Source organism: Chamaea fasciata, unplaced genomic scaffold (assembly GCF_029207755.1).
Source record: "Chamaea fasciata isolate MVZ Bird 193981 ecotype frontalis unplaced genomic scaffold, bChaFas1.0.hap1 SCAF_4, whole genome shotgun sequence".
NCBI lineage: Eukaryota > Metazoa > Chordata > Aves > Passeriformes > Sylviidae > Chamaea > Chamaea fasciata.
Window position 1 is genome coordinate 11967198 of NW_027094089.1, and position 16817 is coordinate 11984014.

General features: G+C 36.1%; 2 protein-coding genes across 5 annotated transcripts in view; one reads left to right on the forward strand and one right to left on the reverse strand.

The window, feature by feature from the left end:
- GLDC (glycine decarboxylase) overlaps positions 1-2751 on the forward strand; it is a 39682-nt gene extending 36931 nt beyond the window's left edge. The window contains exons 23-25 of the mRNA XM_066180845.1: positions 109-281; positions 934-1014; positions 1986-2751. Coding sequence (XP_066036942.1) covers positions 109-281; positions 934-1014; positions 1986-2129 — 398 coding nt within the window. The 3' untranslated portion in view covers positions 2130-2751. The remainder of the gene's footprint in view (positions 1-108; positions 282-933; positions 1015-1985) is intronic.
- A 1097-nt stretch (positions 2752-3848) lies between these two features.
- The window catches only part of UHRF2 (ubiquitin like with PHD and ring finger domains 2), an 82323-nt gene continuing 69354 nt past the window's right edge, over positions 3849-16817 (reverse strand). For 2 of the 4 annotated variants that reach the window (XM_066180848.1, XM_066180846.1), the window contains 7 exons: positions 12497-12603; positions 10304-10466; positions 9634-9771; positions 8707-8830; positions 8124-8287; positions 7274-7372; positions 3849-5765 (listed from right to left, as the gene is read on the reverse strand). In XM_066180848.1, the coding sequence (XP_066036945.1) occupies positions 5619-5765; positions 7274-7372; positions 8124-8287; positions 8707-8830; positions 9634-9771; positions 10304-10466; positions 12497-12603 (942 nt within the window). In that variant the 3' untranslated portion in view covers positions 3849-5618. The remainder of the gene's footprint in view (positions 5766-7273; positions 7373-8123; positions 8288-8706; positions 8831-9633; positions 9772-10303; positions 10467-12496; positions 12604-16817) is intronic. The other 2 variants (XM_066180847.1, XM_066180849.1) reach the window with 2 other exon arrangements.

Below are 16817 nucleotides of genomic sequence, written 5' to 3' on the forward strand. Positions count from 1 at the left end.
GTACAGATTTTTGTACAGAAAGGACTGAATTTGTGAATCTGCTGATGGCTAAGGCATATATTATCTCATACCCTATTGTCAGTGACAGATTTCTGCTACTGTCCCCAGGTTTTCATGCTCCAACCATGTCCTGGCCAGTGGCAGGGACACTTATGATTGAACCTACAGAGTCTGAAGACAAAGCAGAGCTGGACAGATTTTGTGATGCAATGATCAGTATTCGGCAGGAAATTGCTGAAATAGAGGAGGGCAGGATGGACCCCCAAATTAACCCACTAAAGGTAAGATGGCATGTAGAGCAAGATACCAGCATCAGCCTAACCCTTGAGACTGCAGAAGCCCACTTGCTGGTCTTTCAGTACTCTTCAAAGTAACAGGGCACAACAGTGAACACAAGACTTTCTTGAGAAACCTTCAACTTTTACAAAATTTGAATTTTGACTTTTTCAAGTGAGAAGTCTGGCCTTTGCTGACAGAGCAGAGAAAGTTATTTCCAAAAGCACTTGATTTATATTTCAAGGCCATCTCAAAGTAATGAAGGAGAGATGCTTATTTCACTGGCTTAAGATGAAAAGTGGAATGACTTTAACATTGGTAATAAAGTAAAGATTGAATTTATTTTAGCAATGCAGCACAGAACTAGTATCAGCTCAAGTTCTGTTCAACTCTTTTAATGCTGTACTGACTTTTAAGTTTAGTGAAAAGCCAAAAGCATATTCAAGCCTTGGGAAGCATCTTTAGGCAAACTGAAAAAAAAAATCCAAATACTGACTTGCCTTCTGGTTTAAATCTGCCTTTTTTTCCACAGATAAACAGTGTTCTCTAGACAGTAATTATTTACATGTGGTAATGTGAACCTGAAGAAGGCTTCACACTGATATGTTCAACTGAATTCAGTAATTTCTTGTTCTCAGTATATTTTGTTTCTTGTAGATGTCGCCACATACTCTCAACTGTGTTACTTCTTCCAAGTGGGATCGTCCCTACACCAGAGAAGTGGCAGCATTCCCACTGGTGAGTACATAATGGGAACTTTTTGGTGTGGTAATACATAAATATGCTTTGTGCTCTGTAGTTTCTTAGTCAGTTGGAGGTGAAGTAATGTGGTAAGAATGAAAACTTCAGAGCCATTTTATTGTTGTTCTGTTTTTATGTGTGTGAGCTCTACCACAGTTTCATTAGTTTAGTTTTTAAATGCAAGGAAAGAAGATCTGAAAAAAACCCCACATAGGTGCAGACTTGGATTTCTGAATCCTAGCACTTCAACACTGAATATTCATTCCTACTAGAAACAGCCTGTTCAGTTCTGACATACTGCACCAAGGGCACCCAAAACAGAGTCCCACGTGCTGACATTCAAAGCTTTGTTTAAAGGAACTTGCATAAGGTGTGACCAGATGCCCCAAGGTCAGCACGCAGAAAGCAACGCTTGCTACAAATAAAGGTCAGATTGAAGCTGGACTCTGATATCAGACTTCTTAATTGCTTTCATAGTCATAGCAGCTAAATGTATGTGTAACCAACCTTTCTGCTCTGAAACTTAATTGCAAATATTTTAGAGATATGTACTGTTTCAAATAGTAAGAATTCAACTACACCACCATTCCACTTTCCTTTAAGTATTACATTGTAACTATATTGAACAGCACATCGGTGTCCTCTGCTTTTCCTTCATTCCTATCTGAAAGCCAGCTCTTCAAAGGACAATAAAGTTTTCTTTCATCTCATGAAAACTGTGTCTTTGCAAGCATGTGTTAGAGGACATGCCTATACTTTTTTGAAAATCTAAGTATTCTTTCAAGTGTCACTTCTATTATACGTGCTTGTTAACTTTTAGGGACTGCAAATAGATTTGAAGGATGACCTCGCCTAAAAAATTCACTTTTACAGCACTTGTAATTCTTCAAGCTCCTAATGTCTATTATAATTTTGTAGCTTTATTTGGTGGAAAAATTAAGATGGTTGGGTTCTTTTATCTCTCGTAGCCATTTGTGAAGCCTGAGAGCAAGTTTTGGCCCACGATTGCTCGCATTGATGACATATATGGAGATCAACATCTGGTTTGTACCTGCCCACCAATGGAAGCCTATGAATCTCCGTTTTCTGAACAGAAGAGAGCATCTTCCTAAGACTGTTTCCAGCTGCCTTCATTTTTGACTCCATCAGAATGGCCCTTGCCTGATTTCCTGGGGATATTTATACTGTGTATATTTTGAATAATCACCACATTTGTTAATTGAACCACTGCTCAGTTAAAATGTAAATACAATCAGTATGTGAGGTGTAAACAAAATGTGATTGTTCCACAGTAGTTGATGTTGGAAGTTGCCTTGATTCAACATTTTGTCTGTTTTGTGCTAAAGTTTTATCAATTAACACCCAATTTGCAAAGTGGCATAGAAGTTACAGTTTAAAAAGCAGAAAAGATATAGATACATAAGGCAATATTAATAAATATTAACTGCATGAGTAATTGTTTATATTTTGTAAAAAATGATGAAGTAGATTTTTAAATTTACTTCATGTATTACCACTAACTAGCATTGCTAGTGTTAATATTTCATACTGATTTTTTTACCTATCAGTGTTAGTAGTCTAATAAAATTGGTCAGAATTTTAAATGTTGTCATGTTTTGGATTTAAACTTTTCAGCTGAATTCGTCCAACAGAGCAGTATGAAATAATGGAGCTTAAGTTTTCATTTGTGATAATTGCCACAGCAGCAATAAACTCACTCAAAGGGAAATACTGTCAGAGATTAATATTTAAATAAATCTCTGATTTTTTTTAATGAGCCAGAATGATCCATTTTACCAAGCAGTAACAAACCTAATCTTGTTCTATATCACATCAATTTTTTTCTTAGTAGTTCCATCTAATCCTCTCTTATTCTGGAGAAGGCATAAAAGACCACTGTGAACTGCTTAGTATTACTTAAATCTTGGGTAAAAAAAAATTCTCTTTCCAGTTACTCAACCCTCTCTCTGGCACTTTTTTATACAGAGCACTCAGTTTGCCCTACTTTACAGCTTGTGTAAAAACTGATTCACAGCTTAAGCTGTGGCCCTCTAAGAGCACCAACAGCACTGACACCAGAGTGTTCCTGCAACACACAGTGCCACATTAAATCACTCAGACGTTAAGCAGGAGCCTTTTCCAGTATGTTCCAAACCAGGTTTACATAAAACCAATCCTCCCACTAGTTAGTCAGACCTCTGTGCAACGAGCACATTTGAAAGGAACCTGCCTAGGTCTGTGCAGAGCTGTCTGTTTGATGTACATAAGCACCCCTGAAGGGACCAACTCTTTCAGCCACACAAAGCACAGTTTCGGTGAATTAGGAAATGGGCACTTGGCAACACCGAGACCACAGAAAAGGACAACACAGTTTTGCACCTTACAACCACCCACAACGCAACCTCTTCTTGAAGAGAAGTCTGGGAACGCTGAAGTGACACAAGTGAGGCTGGTGTTCACAGCAACATTTTAAGTACCATAAATTTTGTGTCTTTTACAGTGAAAGTTTTAGGACTGCAACTTTTTCATTATCTACCTTATGACTTCAGTGGGGGGCTTTACACAAGGAGACTGCAGATGAGAGGAGACAGGAATGGCTTTCATTAAAGAAAAGTCAGGCTAGGTACCAGTTTTTATTTGAAAAGCTGTACCTACATCCTAAATCACCTTAATTTGTAGTGATGAAAATCAGAATTATTTTACTCTAGAATTCACTACTGAAAAGAGTGTCTTTTATGTAGTAGATAGCTATTGATAAAGTACTAAGGATGTAAAAAATCATGAAAAGCCACTGCAGACTTATAATGGGAGGAAAGGACAGTCTTTCTCTGTTGCTAATCTAATTCCCTAGTCTTGAAAAGCTACTTTAATGTTTGTTCAAAGTATTTTCATGTTGCTTGATTATGTCACTGAAAGAATATATTAAAAACTGGTTTACAAATTTTGTATAAAGCAGGTAACCTCCCACTGTTGACCTCAAACTGACAAAATTTATCTTGTGAATTAATTGGTAAAATCTATCCAATGGAAAAAAATGCATTAAAATACTTCCCAGTACTCAGCTAAAAGGTTGAAAGCTACAAGTCTTCTCATGAGCTTACTGCACAGGTGCAATCGCTGTTACAAAAGTGGAATCACATTGTTCTCGCCAGAAAATACTGAGCTACCTGTAGCAGTGTATGCCACAGGCTGTCACTGCAACCTCCGTGCCTACAGAGGGTATCTGACTCACCTACCTGACCAACCACCATGCAGGAATGCCACAGCTCCCATCCCAGCTGTGCCAACAGGGAGGGCTCCTTCCCACTCTGGGACATGGACAGGGCACTGCCACAGGCTGTGGCCAAGTCCATGGGTGTCAATGTCACCACTGTATCAACATTAGGTGTTCTTGGCATTGAGAAGTGAGTTAAGGAATATAAAACCTCACACCTGAAAAATAAGGCCACCTAAGGAAAGCACTTAGTAATCCGAAAAATAAATTCTGTAAAAATCTTATGACTTAATTAAGTGGATAATAGTAAAAACAAAACTAGCAAATTTTCTGAATCATAAAATATTTAATAAGGTATATTTGGGGGGGGGGGAATATATTGTATATAAAATTTCAGATCACAATATGAAGCGATTTGAACCCTCTCCAAGCTGGCACTGCCTTTAATGCTGTGTAGATGTATTGCCACTGATACAAGACCTACTAAAAGCACACAGTTTAACTAATACAGAAGTGGCTTTTTTAATATGAACCATTTTTTACACAACCAGAGTGTCTTGAATACCCTCTTTAAGTGCAAAAAACACAGATAACTTTACACTAATGCAGCAACAATGCATTCATATTGTTCTCATTAGTCATTAGTAGTCAACTTGCATAAGATACAAGAAAAGCACAATGAAGCTCACAAAAATAGACTAAAAATCAGCCCGTTCTTGCAAAAAAATACAGCATAAGAGAAGAAAAAGACAAAAAAGGGATTATGCACACCACAGAATTATTTGCTGTTTAATCCAAATGGCTTAAGTGCTGAATCTATTTCTTTTTCCTGTTTTTTTTTGTGGGTTTTTCTTTTGGTTTGGGTTTTGTTATTGTTGTGGTTTTTTTTGTTGTGGGTTTTTTTTTTTTGTTTTTTTTTTTTTTTTGTAAATCAAACCACATGGACCAGGCACAACTAATATTCAGGAGGCAGTGTGTAGCTAAAAAAAAAAATTACTAAATTTTTTTCATCCCCAACATTGTTTCATTGTTTGACACAATTTACTTTCCTCTGTCCTGAGGTAGTTACAAAAAACCAAATCATAAATTAAGCATCAGCTAGGCCAGTAAGAGCTGAGGCTTTTCTTTTTATTTTTTTTCTTTTTTTTTCTTCTTTAAAAACTATCTGTTAACTGGCCAAAACTACCCTTGATGTTAAAAGACAGCTGAGAATTAGAGTTCTCACAACACCAAGAAATGGCTATGAGGGGAAGAGGGCTAGCTGCTTAAAAATGTGACAATATATTGAGTCCCATCAAGCTGGCTGGTCCACTCCTGAATTTCCTATGTTTATCCCCCTTTACTGTCTATAAAGTCACTGTGAGAATTGCGGAAGGGTCTGAGCACATCATCGTCCTTTACTGTAACCCGGAAAGAACTGGTCCAGCAGTGTCTGCAGGATCTTGTTGGGAGCCATGGAGTAGCCCTTCCCCAGGTCATAGCGACAGGCAGGGCAGGTGAACACCTCGGCCCTGAAGGAGCGCTGTAAACAACTCTAGGACATACAAAGACAGAGAAGTAAATAGCGACAACTTTCTTTTAGAGTGACAGCTTAACCAGCAAAAAAGTAAGGAATCACTGTAAAACAAAGGCACAATCTGCTGTACTACCAGAAAAAAGGAAGTCTTTGCCAAGCTCTCTGGTGCCTGACACCGCCCATGACTAAAATGTCCTAGCAAAGGAACTCTTCTCTGTGCTGGGATGCAAAACACTGTGCCTGGGAGGAATTAAATTATTACTGAGGTTTCCCCTTCTTTTCCACTATTGCCTTCCTGTAAGTCACAACCAATCTTCAGCTTCCTTATAGCTTCACAGATTGCTACACTTCTCCAGACTTTTATTATCAAGATGAAGGTGAACATACCAGGTATATCATTTATGTAGCAATCTCCATCTACCTCACCAGAACTGATTCAGTTTAGCCCTACAGATATTTGTAGGATAATACAATCTAATACATTAATATCCATGCTGTCATCCTCACTACATTACTGCAGACCAATAAGCATCTTCAAGTTTTTAGGGCAGATCTGTGTCCAAACAGCAACAGCAGCATACTACCAAACTATTCCTTACAACCTTAACTGGATGTTAAATTGTATTCTCAAATATATACTGATATCTTCAAATATTGCGCTTTCTGGGTTTGTAGCCATTCAACTTTCTCTTCTTTCTTTTCTTATGGTTTTCCAATCTCCACAATTCTAAATATTAATTCCACAATTATTTCTTATGTTTTTCAAAGAGACATAATCGTTCCATGTGTGCAGGCCACACGTAACAAGACCCTGATTTTCACTGGAGTGGTATCTTCTAGAACAGCAACCTTGCATTACCAAATACTGTGCTAGGATGATATTAGCTTGAATCCTTTCAGAGTCTCAGGCAGAAATACTAGGTATGGCAGGCACCATTCAAATATGCATAATTCAGTGCATGATTCTGTACACACCAGTGCTATAAAAATACCTCTAGTCCAGATTTGATTCAAGGCTCCTTACATTATCTCCAGCTGACCAAGATTTTGACACACATGGGTAATGTACTGACATCTATGGCTCTCCTACCAAATATGAACAATGCCAAGACTAAATCTGAATGAGCCAAAATAATTTTCCAGGGTATTTGCCTCCACCCTTTCACAACTCTTAATAGTGAGTTATAAAATCTAAAAATCTGGTTTTATTTTTTAACTATGTCAAATTAAATCATTGATATTATGCCAAAATCTAACCTGTGGACCTAACCAATTCCGAGCACACCTCCACTGACCACAAAGGCATGACAGTCATGGTAAACTTCACTCATTATGTCTATCAGGATCTATATGAAACATACTTCCACTTTTTATTACACAAAATTAAGCAAACAGTGAATGGAAACTTGCTGCCTGTTTTTGCTCAGAATGTTATGCAATTATTATTTTTCTAAAATGCCTATGCCTTTGGTGACTGGTGTCTCAAAGCCAAGAAAACAGCCCAGAGCAAGGCAGTTTATTCTTACTTTACAGAGGTTGTGGAGGCACTCTGTTGTCACTGGCTGGTAAACCAACTCCTGGCAGCAGACACACATAAAGGATTGTTCCAGTTTCTTCAGAAAATTCTAATGTCAGGCAAAGGAATAAAAGAGACAAACTCTATTACAGTTCTCATAAATGCTACTTACTACATAAAGATTATAAACTTCCAGAAGTTCTTAAGTCCTTCATATCTCTGAGCACAGCTTTCTAGAAGTAATCAGGAAGCAGGTCTTTAACGGGTTAATTTCCCTGCTCTTCTACAAATTGAAGAATCATACAATCAGAGAGTGGTTTGGGTTGGAAGGGACCTTAAACAACACCTATTTCAGTCCTGGTCCCATGGGCAGGGAATCTTCACTAGACCAGGCTGCTCAGTGCCCCATCCTGCCTTGCCTTGAACACTGGGGATGGGGCATATATCTCTGGGGAACCTGTCATAAAATTATTTTCTGTCTAAACAAAATGTAGTGACTAAAAACATTTTTCTTCATGTCTGATTCTTGACATTAGCACAGCATAAAAATATATTTATTATACCAGATGAAACTTGCTTTCTTCAAAAATGAAAATAAATAAAAATCCACTTCTAACTTCAGGATGGCTTTTGAGCAAGGAAAGGTCTCTATTGTGGAGGCATTACCCATCTCGCAAGAGTAAATTGCACAAACAAGACTTATTTTCTTGAAATACAGGTCCTACAAATAAAAGTAATGCTTGACAGTCTATATTTAGCAAAAATTCAACAAACAAGTGAGGTTTTAAGAGGTACTCAAGATTTCTTCTAATAATATAAAGAAAATGCAAACAATAAAACTATGTATGCAACAAACATACTGGTCCTTCCTTAAGGGAAGCAAGTACTTCATCCCATAGCTTCTGGTTCATGCAGTCTTCTCTAATCAGCCATTGCTGCTCTTGGGTCAGCTGGAAAGCTTCTCCTTTCCCTCCATCTCCCATCCTCATGGCTTTGGGTGTATTTGTAGGTTCCTCTGTACCTGCTTAAGGTGACCATCAGACACAGTAACAACAGTGTTAGTCAGAAGCAACAGAAGGGAAAGACAAAACTATCTCTAGAAGGAAACATGGATTAATATGGATTACATGCATAAACGCAGCAAGGAAATTCCTACTCCAACTCATACTTTCCATCTTTGTTTTGGATTTCAGCGCACAGCTACACAGAAGAATGTTCATTTTTTTGCAGAGCTTAAGAGCAAAAAACATAATAGGAGCAGTAAAAAGGAGTAAAACCCCTACACTACTACTTAATTAAGAGTATGTACTTATCAATTTACATTAGTACAAAACTTATGACAGTATTCCAAACAGCTTCCCACTTCCACAAAGATTTCATGGCTTAGAAATAGTAACACAACAGACTTTGCTGATGAATACTAAAAAAGTGAAAAAGAAATACCATCATCAATTGTCCTTTTCTGGTTTCCATTACTTTGGCTGGTCGGCTCCTGTTTCACCGTTTGCTTTTTAACCTTATCTTTCTTCTCCTTACTAGCCATGGCCTCCAAATAACCTTCTGGATACTAAAATTTAAAAAACACAGATTTAAAACAAAAATCACTGGCATAACACAGGAATAACCAAATTCCAAAAGGAGTAGTTTCTAGAAGGCTTTAGATCCCTATGACAGTAAAATTATTACAAAAAAATTTTAAATCCTATATGATAGAGAAAACATTCAAATTAGTACCTATCATTAAGAAAGCACATACAAGTTGAAGAACCTAATCCAAATTCAGCTGTACTGAACAGTGTATCTGTACCTGTGTGCTTATAAACTATATAAAACAGGGAGATGATGGTATGCTGTAAAATATATCATTGCATTGCCAAGAAATAGTATTAATTCTTTCCATCTTTTCATATTTCATGGATTCTGCAATGCCAAACTTTTCATGGGTCAGCCTATATCTGTGCCTAAAATATACTATGTGTACAAACTCCTCAGTCTTATGAGGAGAAAAACACATAAAAAGGCACATTTTTTTTGGTTTCTCAGACAGATTCTAGTCACCTGTAGAAAAATTTGTTTCAGCCTAGGAATCACAAAACTGGACACAAATTCTGATTTTCCAATCCATATAGACAAACATTTTTACTGCTAGGGCAGAAAGCTTCATTTGCAGTTCCTTCTGCTGTGTCACTATTATAGGATTCTTTTGATTTGCATACAGTCTGCAGTGGTTTTTAGTAACAAAAGCTACACAGCAAAGTACAAGAAAAAAGGGAGCTTTAACTGATTTCTTTCTCTGAAGTTTGTTTACTGGAACTAATAAAAAAACCAAAAAAAAAGAATAAAAACAACTGTCCGAGTCCTGATGCCAACCTGTACACTTAGACCCAGCTTCTTTGACCTCTCCATTCCTTCTGAAGTCCAAGGTGCAGGCTCAACATCATCTCTTCTCAGAAGATAGCGCCAAACTAAAAATCCACATTTTCCAATTTCTGGCCAGTATTTCACCACCTAAAGAACAATACAAAATTACTGCCACTATTTTATCACAAGCCAAACACCATACTTTAATTGCTCAAGGAGAAATGACAAGACTGATTTTTTACATTATTACTATTATACACAGAAGTTCTTCCCTCAGCTGTGAAATTTTTGTATTTCTTATAAATACAGTGGTCATAAAAGGGACACTTCTTTGTTTCAGAAACTAAGAAGTCTTTAAACAAACAAAAGGCTAGGATGCAGCTGGAAGGACTGAAGAAATAATGAAATAATCTGATTTCAGAGATGAATTTAACTCAAACTCACACACAAAGCAACTTACATATTCAGTCTTATATATCCTATTACAGATTATGTTCTATTATCACTGCTCTGCATAATTTCATTTTGGTTCATTTTGCAGAACAAACTAAAGCTAAAAAGTATAGTAAAGTAAAAAGAACTATTTCTTTGAAGTAATAATGAAGAATTTGCAGCCTAACATATACGAGGCTTTTAAACACAGATTAAGAGAAATGTTATGTTGTAGATATTAGAATACCTTGTAAATGCCATCATATCTGTTGCCTTCCTCTGGGGCATATTTGCTGATCCGCCGTCCTTTTGAACTACGCACTACTCTAACTGGTTTACCAGCTCTCCAATTCTTTGACTCTGCTCCATTCTTGTCATCCAGTGGGGCATCACAGTTAAGGGCCAACGCCCTAGAAAGACATTTAAACTCTTCATAAGCTAGATTGCTTCACCCAACAGAGTTTTGAGAATTAATTATTAACACAATTATTATATTAATTATTAATATAATTAAGTATTATATGTTTCCCTTGTTGAATTTTGCTTTATCAAGCAGCATAGACCTTTCAGTATGTTTTTTAGCAGAATTAATGGAAAAAAATGAGATTCACACTAAAACGCATGCTAAGAAAAAAAAATGGGAACACTAAATATGTTTTATAGGTTCCAGATGAACACTTATGTGAAATTGCTAGGTAAAATAAACCAATCCTTTTAGAGTTAATATTCTTCATTTTTAAAAAGAATCCCTTCTTAAATAGCATTGAGGAAATTAAAATTATAACAAAAGGCAAACTTTCTGTACTGCTCTGCCCCATCAATACACCTTAAGGCTTTTTTAAGTGTGTAATGAATATGATGAAAAGCATATAGAGACAACCAATCAAAAAAGCTCTAAGTACCCTACCTCTCTCACATGACACATAAAATACCTCAGAGAAGGACTCAGAATCATAGTAGCTAATTAAAGGACAAAAAACTCCCTTACCCATAAAGAACCTCTTCCAGAAATCTGGAGCAAGACAGTATGACCAAGCTGCCATAAGAAACAGTATTTCTACTACCACAGCCTGACTTGAAGGGATTGAAAACCCTTCAGAATCAACCACACATGATGTGATCAACACAAATGATGGCTCTCAAAACAGAAGAAATAATATGGGTTATAAACAGACATGGTACAAGTATAGAACCCACACTGCAGAGAACAGTAAGAGACAGACGCACTATGCCAACATTAAAAATGTTTCCCATATAAAAACAAAACTTGTAAAACTATCTGGAGAAGCAAAACCAATACAGATTCAACTACGGAGAATCATCATAATCTTCTGAATCAAAGTGCTTGAGAACTTGTACTGAGAACTTGTACCAAGAACTTGCATCTCAGCAAATGAGAGTAGCACATTTGTTACTCCATGTGCACTAATCCCTTCACAGCTAAGTAGTTTTGCCTGTGGATTTCTCATTTGCTAAGAGGAGAGAAATGCTGATACTAAGGGTCCAGCTTTTAATTCTGTCCCAAAACAACCTTGTTCTATTCACTGAATATGCTTATAAAGCTGTTGCTTAAACCTACTTCCATCTTTCTTCCCTCCTTGTTCTTGTTCATTTTCACATCACATGCCCCCTCCCCACCCCCTTTCTCAGGAGCCAAGTCAGGCTTTTCCTCTTTCTCCTCTAGACAACTTGAAAAAAATCGCACTCCAGCCTGTCTGAGAGCAGCAGAACATATCTAAATGCAGACCTGGCAAATGAAAATTCTCAGTGACTCTCAGCATCCCACAGGTGTTCAGAGGTCAGTTGTGTAACAGATTATGCTCTTAGAAAAAGAAAAGGATGGAGTACTCTTTGTTCAGGCCAGCTTTTGGAGGATGGAAAAAATCTGCAGGCAGATGTCTACTTCCTTCCCTGGATATATGTTCTCTTTCAAGTACCTGTTTTGATAAAGCAGCACCCTAATTCCTTGCTTTTCATAGAAAAATATGATGGAAGAAAGGGCTAGCAAAATAGAAAATATTTCTTTTGTCATGGGAAAATGAACATGCTTGCTTCCTTTTAAATATATAACTGATTTACCCACAAGAGCAGAAACTTTAAAAAAAAGAAATACCCATAATTCTGCTCAAGAATTTCGACAAACTTCTCATTTAATTAAAACAGAGTCCTCTGAGAGTGACTGTAGAACAATTTCAACCAGAGGTATCACTGCAAGCTGCAGCAACAATACAGCAATGTATTTCACTGAGGTGTGTGTCCCTTTAAAGGCACAAAACATAATGCTTGATAAATTGCCTCTTAGAAGCAACAGGCATTGCTATTTATGAACACAACACGTGCAGAAAAGAAAAAAAAACAGCAAAAGATTAGTTTTAAATTAAAGTACTAAAACCGAAGTCTTTGTTTTGGAATACTCTTTAACTTTACCTTCAAAACTTACCTATTCATGTGTGTTAATGTCTGATCAAATGAATGTTCTCCAATTCTTTTATTGCCAGAAAGATCTCTACCTCCACTCCCAGTGTAAGTGAACTCATCTCCTCGATCCTGTGCAAGAAGATTATCCTTTGGTTTAACGCTCTAAAGTAAAGTAACTCAATTTAAAAAAAAAAAAAAAAAAAAAAAAGAAAGAAAAAGAGCAACTTCATTTGTTCTATTTACTCAGAGAAAAACTGTAATCCAGGGCATGTTTTCAAAGACATGTTTTCAATTTCATTATTTCCGTCCTAGAGCAGCTGCACCAGTACAAAACTACTGGTCTAGATGTAAGCTCTACACCAAAAAATTCTGACTGAAAAAATGCCTGCCTTAAATATTACTAATAATGTACTATTAATATACTACTATTAATACTATTTTTGCATTTTTTATAAAGCTATTTTGCAAAAAAAAAAAAAACAACAACAAAAAAAAACCTGAGGAGGGGAACATATTCTAGCAAATAGCTACTTGCGCTTGAGCTTTCACTGAGTTTACAAGAGTATCATGTTTGTAAAATACGGAATAATTACCTTAGATGGATCACGTCAGTCACTTCAGCTTGTGCAAGGAGCTCAGTGCTAGTAAGTATACATATAGTGCTGCCTTATGTACAAAGCAGGTGCTTTAATGAAATAGTAATCCAAATTCTTCTGAATCAGTAAGAGTTTAAAATAATTTAGATTCATAATTTGTAAGCTAAAATAAATCTGTACCTATGTAGAATTTTCATGAATTTGAAGGCAGGTTGATAAAATCTTTTACCATGAACTGTGAAAACTATCAAAATCTGCATACGCCCAAGTAAAGCCTGCATTTCTACTACCTGTAAAGTTTGTCACACAATTTCATATTACTCCTGAGAAATTAATGTATTTCCAGAAATACATAAATATACAGACTACATATATATAGCTAATATGTTATTTCTTTGGAGGTGTTTATTTTGTACAAAGCATATAGCAATTGAATAGGAAAATAATGTTTAAATGAATTTTTATAGCAAAATTCTGAACATCTATGCAGAAATGAAATTCAGTCGATTTCTTACCACTAATAAAAGTCTGACATTATTTAGGATCCAGTGCAAGACTGTTACACATATTTCATGACTGACAACAGCAGAAAAAGAGAAAGTTAGAAAGAGAAACACTGGTTGAACAAGGCCATAGATAAATTATAGAAATTAGGTTTATTTTATTTTGTGTAGGGAAAACCTAGCAGAAATTCAGCTGCAGTTATCTGCACATAATAAAATACAAGTGTTATGAAGTTTAAAAGTATACTCAAAACCTAGAAAAGACATGTAACATATAAACTCTGGTATATGCTTTCTTAAAACAGTCTACTTACTCTACTAAATCAATCTCTAAAAAACCAACAGAAACAGAATGTAGTTCTATTAAGGACAGTATACGAAACAACTTTAAAAGACCAACCTGACAAGAACCATTTACTAAGAAAGGATGTAAAATAAATTGTATAAAATAAGAGATCAGAGGCTTAGAATTATTCAAAGAGTATGTTTCATTTTTCTGTGATTGTCAAGGCAAACACAATGCACAGATCACACAAGGATGATCCTAATAATAATATGAACAACAATGCATTTGCTTCATGCATCACAATCACTCAAACAAACTGCATTTTGACAATGAATAAGAAGCCTGTGACAAGTTCAGAAAAATAGGAAAACATATCTTGGAAGGTCATGAATCCAGAGTAGCCTGGGTTTTGTAACAAAAAAAAACCATGCACATGTTTATGATGTGGCAGGGTGAGGAGGACTGTTAAGGCAGTTTTTGATACACAAGCAGAACTAAACTGAAACCAGAAGGTGATTTTTTTTTCTCTTCTTAGAACATAGTTTTGACATAAATACTAATATAACATATATATAAGAACATGAAAAAAATATATGAAAGACAGAAACACTTCATTTGAAAGCAAGATCGGGAAAATTATTTATAAGAAAGGACAGGTTCTTGAAAAACTTTCGTTTATCAACTACCAGGTTGTTGATAAATCTTCCTGAGAAGAAAATATGGAATAGACTTTTTCTTTTCGGCATAACAGAAAAACATACATCAAGGACAAATTGCCATAGACTTAAGCCAGAAAAACTTCAAGAGACAATGCAGAAATGCAACAGAATTCCTACTTGCACACACTTCTATGGAAAATGGGTTAAATGTAAATGGCCTAAAACCAAAAAACCTGAACATCTTCAGAGAAAGACTGAGTAGTTCTCTGGTGGTAGACTAACCACAGGCAAACTGAAAACATTGTGCTTGAAGAGATACTATGGATAGAAGGCCTATGCATCCATGCTCACCTCCCGAGCATATCCCACACTTCATGGGTAACATTTGCTTCTCTTTAATTATCTAAGTGCTCTATGCATAAATAAACATCTGGAAATCCAGGGGAAGGAAAATGGAGGATAAAAGAAAAAATTATGGAGCATAAATGTTACAGGTCAAGTTACAAGGATCTTTCAACATCCTCCAATGTAAGGAAGACTCACTGCTGCTTTATTTTCTAGATGAACTACACTTCCCTTTTTCAAATCAGATGTATTAGGAAAAAAAACCAAAAAAGGATTTCAGAGAACAAAGACACAGTTTCTGAAATTGAAGGAAAATGTCAGAGATCTTGCCACTGATCTCGGATGGATGAAGAGAAATTGAAGGACATTTAAACATCTGATATAACAGCAGCTCTCAAACAGGAGAGAAAGAAAGCTCCAAAAAAACTCCTAAGTGCTTGTAGAGAATGAAAATAAAAAATGGCAAGAGTAAGTGATACACAGACTCAGCATCTAAAGAGAGGAATAAATATGGATATGAACGTGCCTATGACAAGCAGGAGTGAAATAGGGACATTGTTACTCCAGACACGTACTGGGAGACCTACAGTACCTACTTTCATTGGGCTTATGGTGTTGTACTTTTAAAGTGAACCACAACAGGAGTATTTACAACTTATTATTTAGGATTATTGGAGAGCAATGACTCATCAAAACAATTTCTCAACAGCTTTGAGTTCTATCTATAGATAATACAGGAACTTTTAACCACCTACAACTTTTAACTGAGAGCCAGCATGAGATTGGTAAAGCTTTTTTTGTCTGAAGAGGATCAGAAAGCAGAACTGAAGACAATGGTTCAGCGCTTAAAGCAAACATATGGCAAAAAGAATTACTGATGTCTGTATGTTCTTCTTGAACAAACAAAATAGCCATCAAAAACTGTATCCAAACAGTCTTATCTTTTCCCTTCCCTTCTTCCTACATTCTCCCCATTTTCTTACCTTAAAATACATAATTCTGCCATTTCTCTTCTGTTTTCCGCAGCTTAATTTCACTTCCTTGCACCACAACTGTCTCTCAACAGCTAGTAAATACTTTGTTATTCTGTCTTCTCTTAATGCCTTCTGTATGTCTCTTTGTCTTATGCTGTGGCCATAAAGTTATTTCTTAACCGTCCTGTTCATAAAGTTTGATCATATTATAGAGCAAATGAACTGCAGCCAGAGTAGCACTGACCCAGTATTTCATACTGAGGCACATGAGTGGAAGACAAGCCTGAAGTTCTAGTACTACAAGCCTGTCAGCCTCAGCCAGCCAGTACAAGCAGTCAGTCAGTTGTATTAAATCACACTCCACTATCCCACGTTGTTATATAATCAGTTGTAAGTCTAACAGAAAAATAAGAATCAAGAAAGTAAGATTTTGAATTCTATTGAATCATTTGACCACATTATTTCTATGGATTACTTTTATGCACCAGCTGACAGGGACATTAGCTACTTCAAGTTACTAGAATATCAGCTATCTCAAGAGAGCTCTCAATTATTTTATCTCTCCATTAACACCTCTTCTTTTATGCTTAGAGTTCAAAGTTTGGTTCCAACAGATAATGTAAAAATTGCATTTATCAGTAATACACTATTACAAATACAATCAGATTTTCTAGATGAGTTCCAACCTTCAGTTTGAACACCCAAAAATGTCTTATTGACTTTCTTGATACAAGAAATTCCCAAATATCATCACTTCATCAATCCCTCATCAGTTTGACCTCAGTAAAATGTAATGAATAAAAGGTGAGTTTGATTATATGAGAAAGTAAAATAAAAAAGCACTAAGCCTTTTAAAATGAAGTTATTAAATCCAAGTAAATTACTAACTATCAAGCAATTACATTTGAAAGCATTTTCTTTCCCCAGGAGTAGCAATGTCTGAAACTGAATCATGTCATCATTCATCTCCATTAAACTCT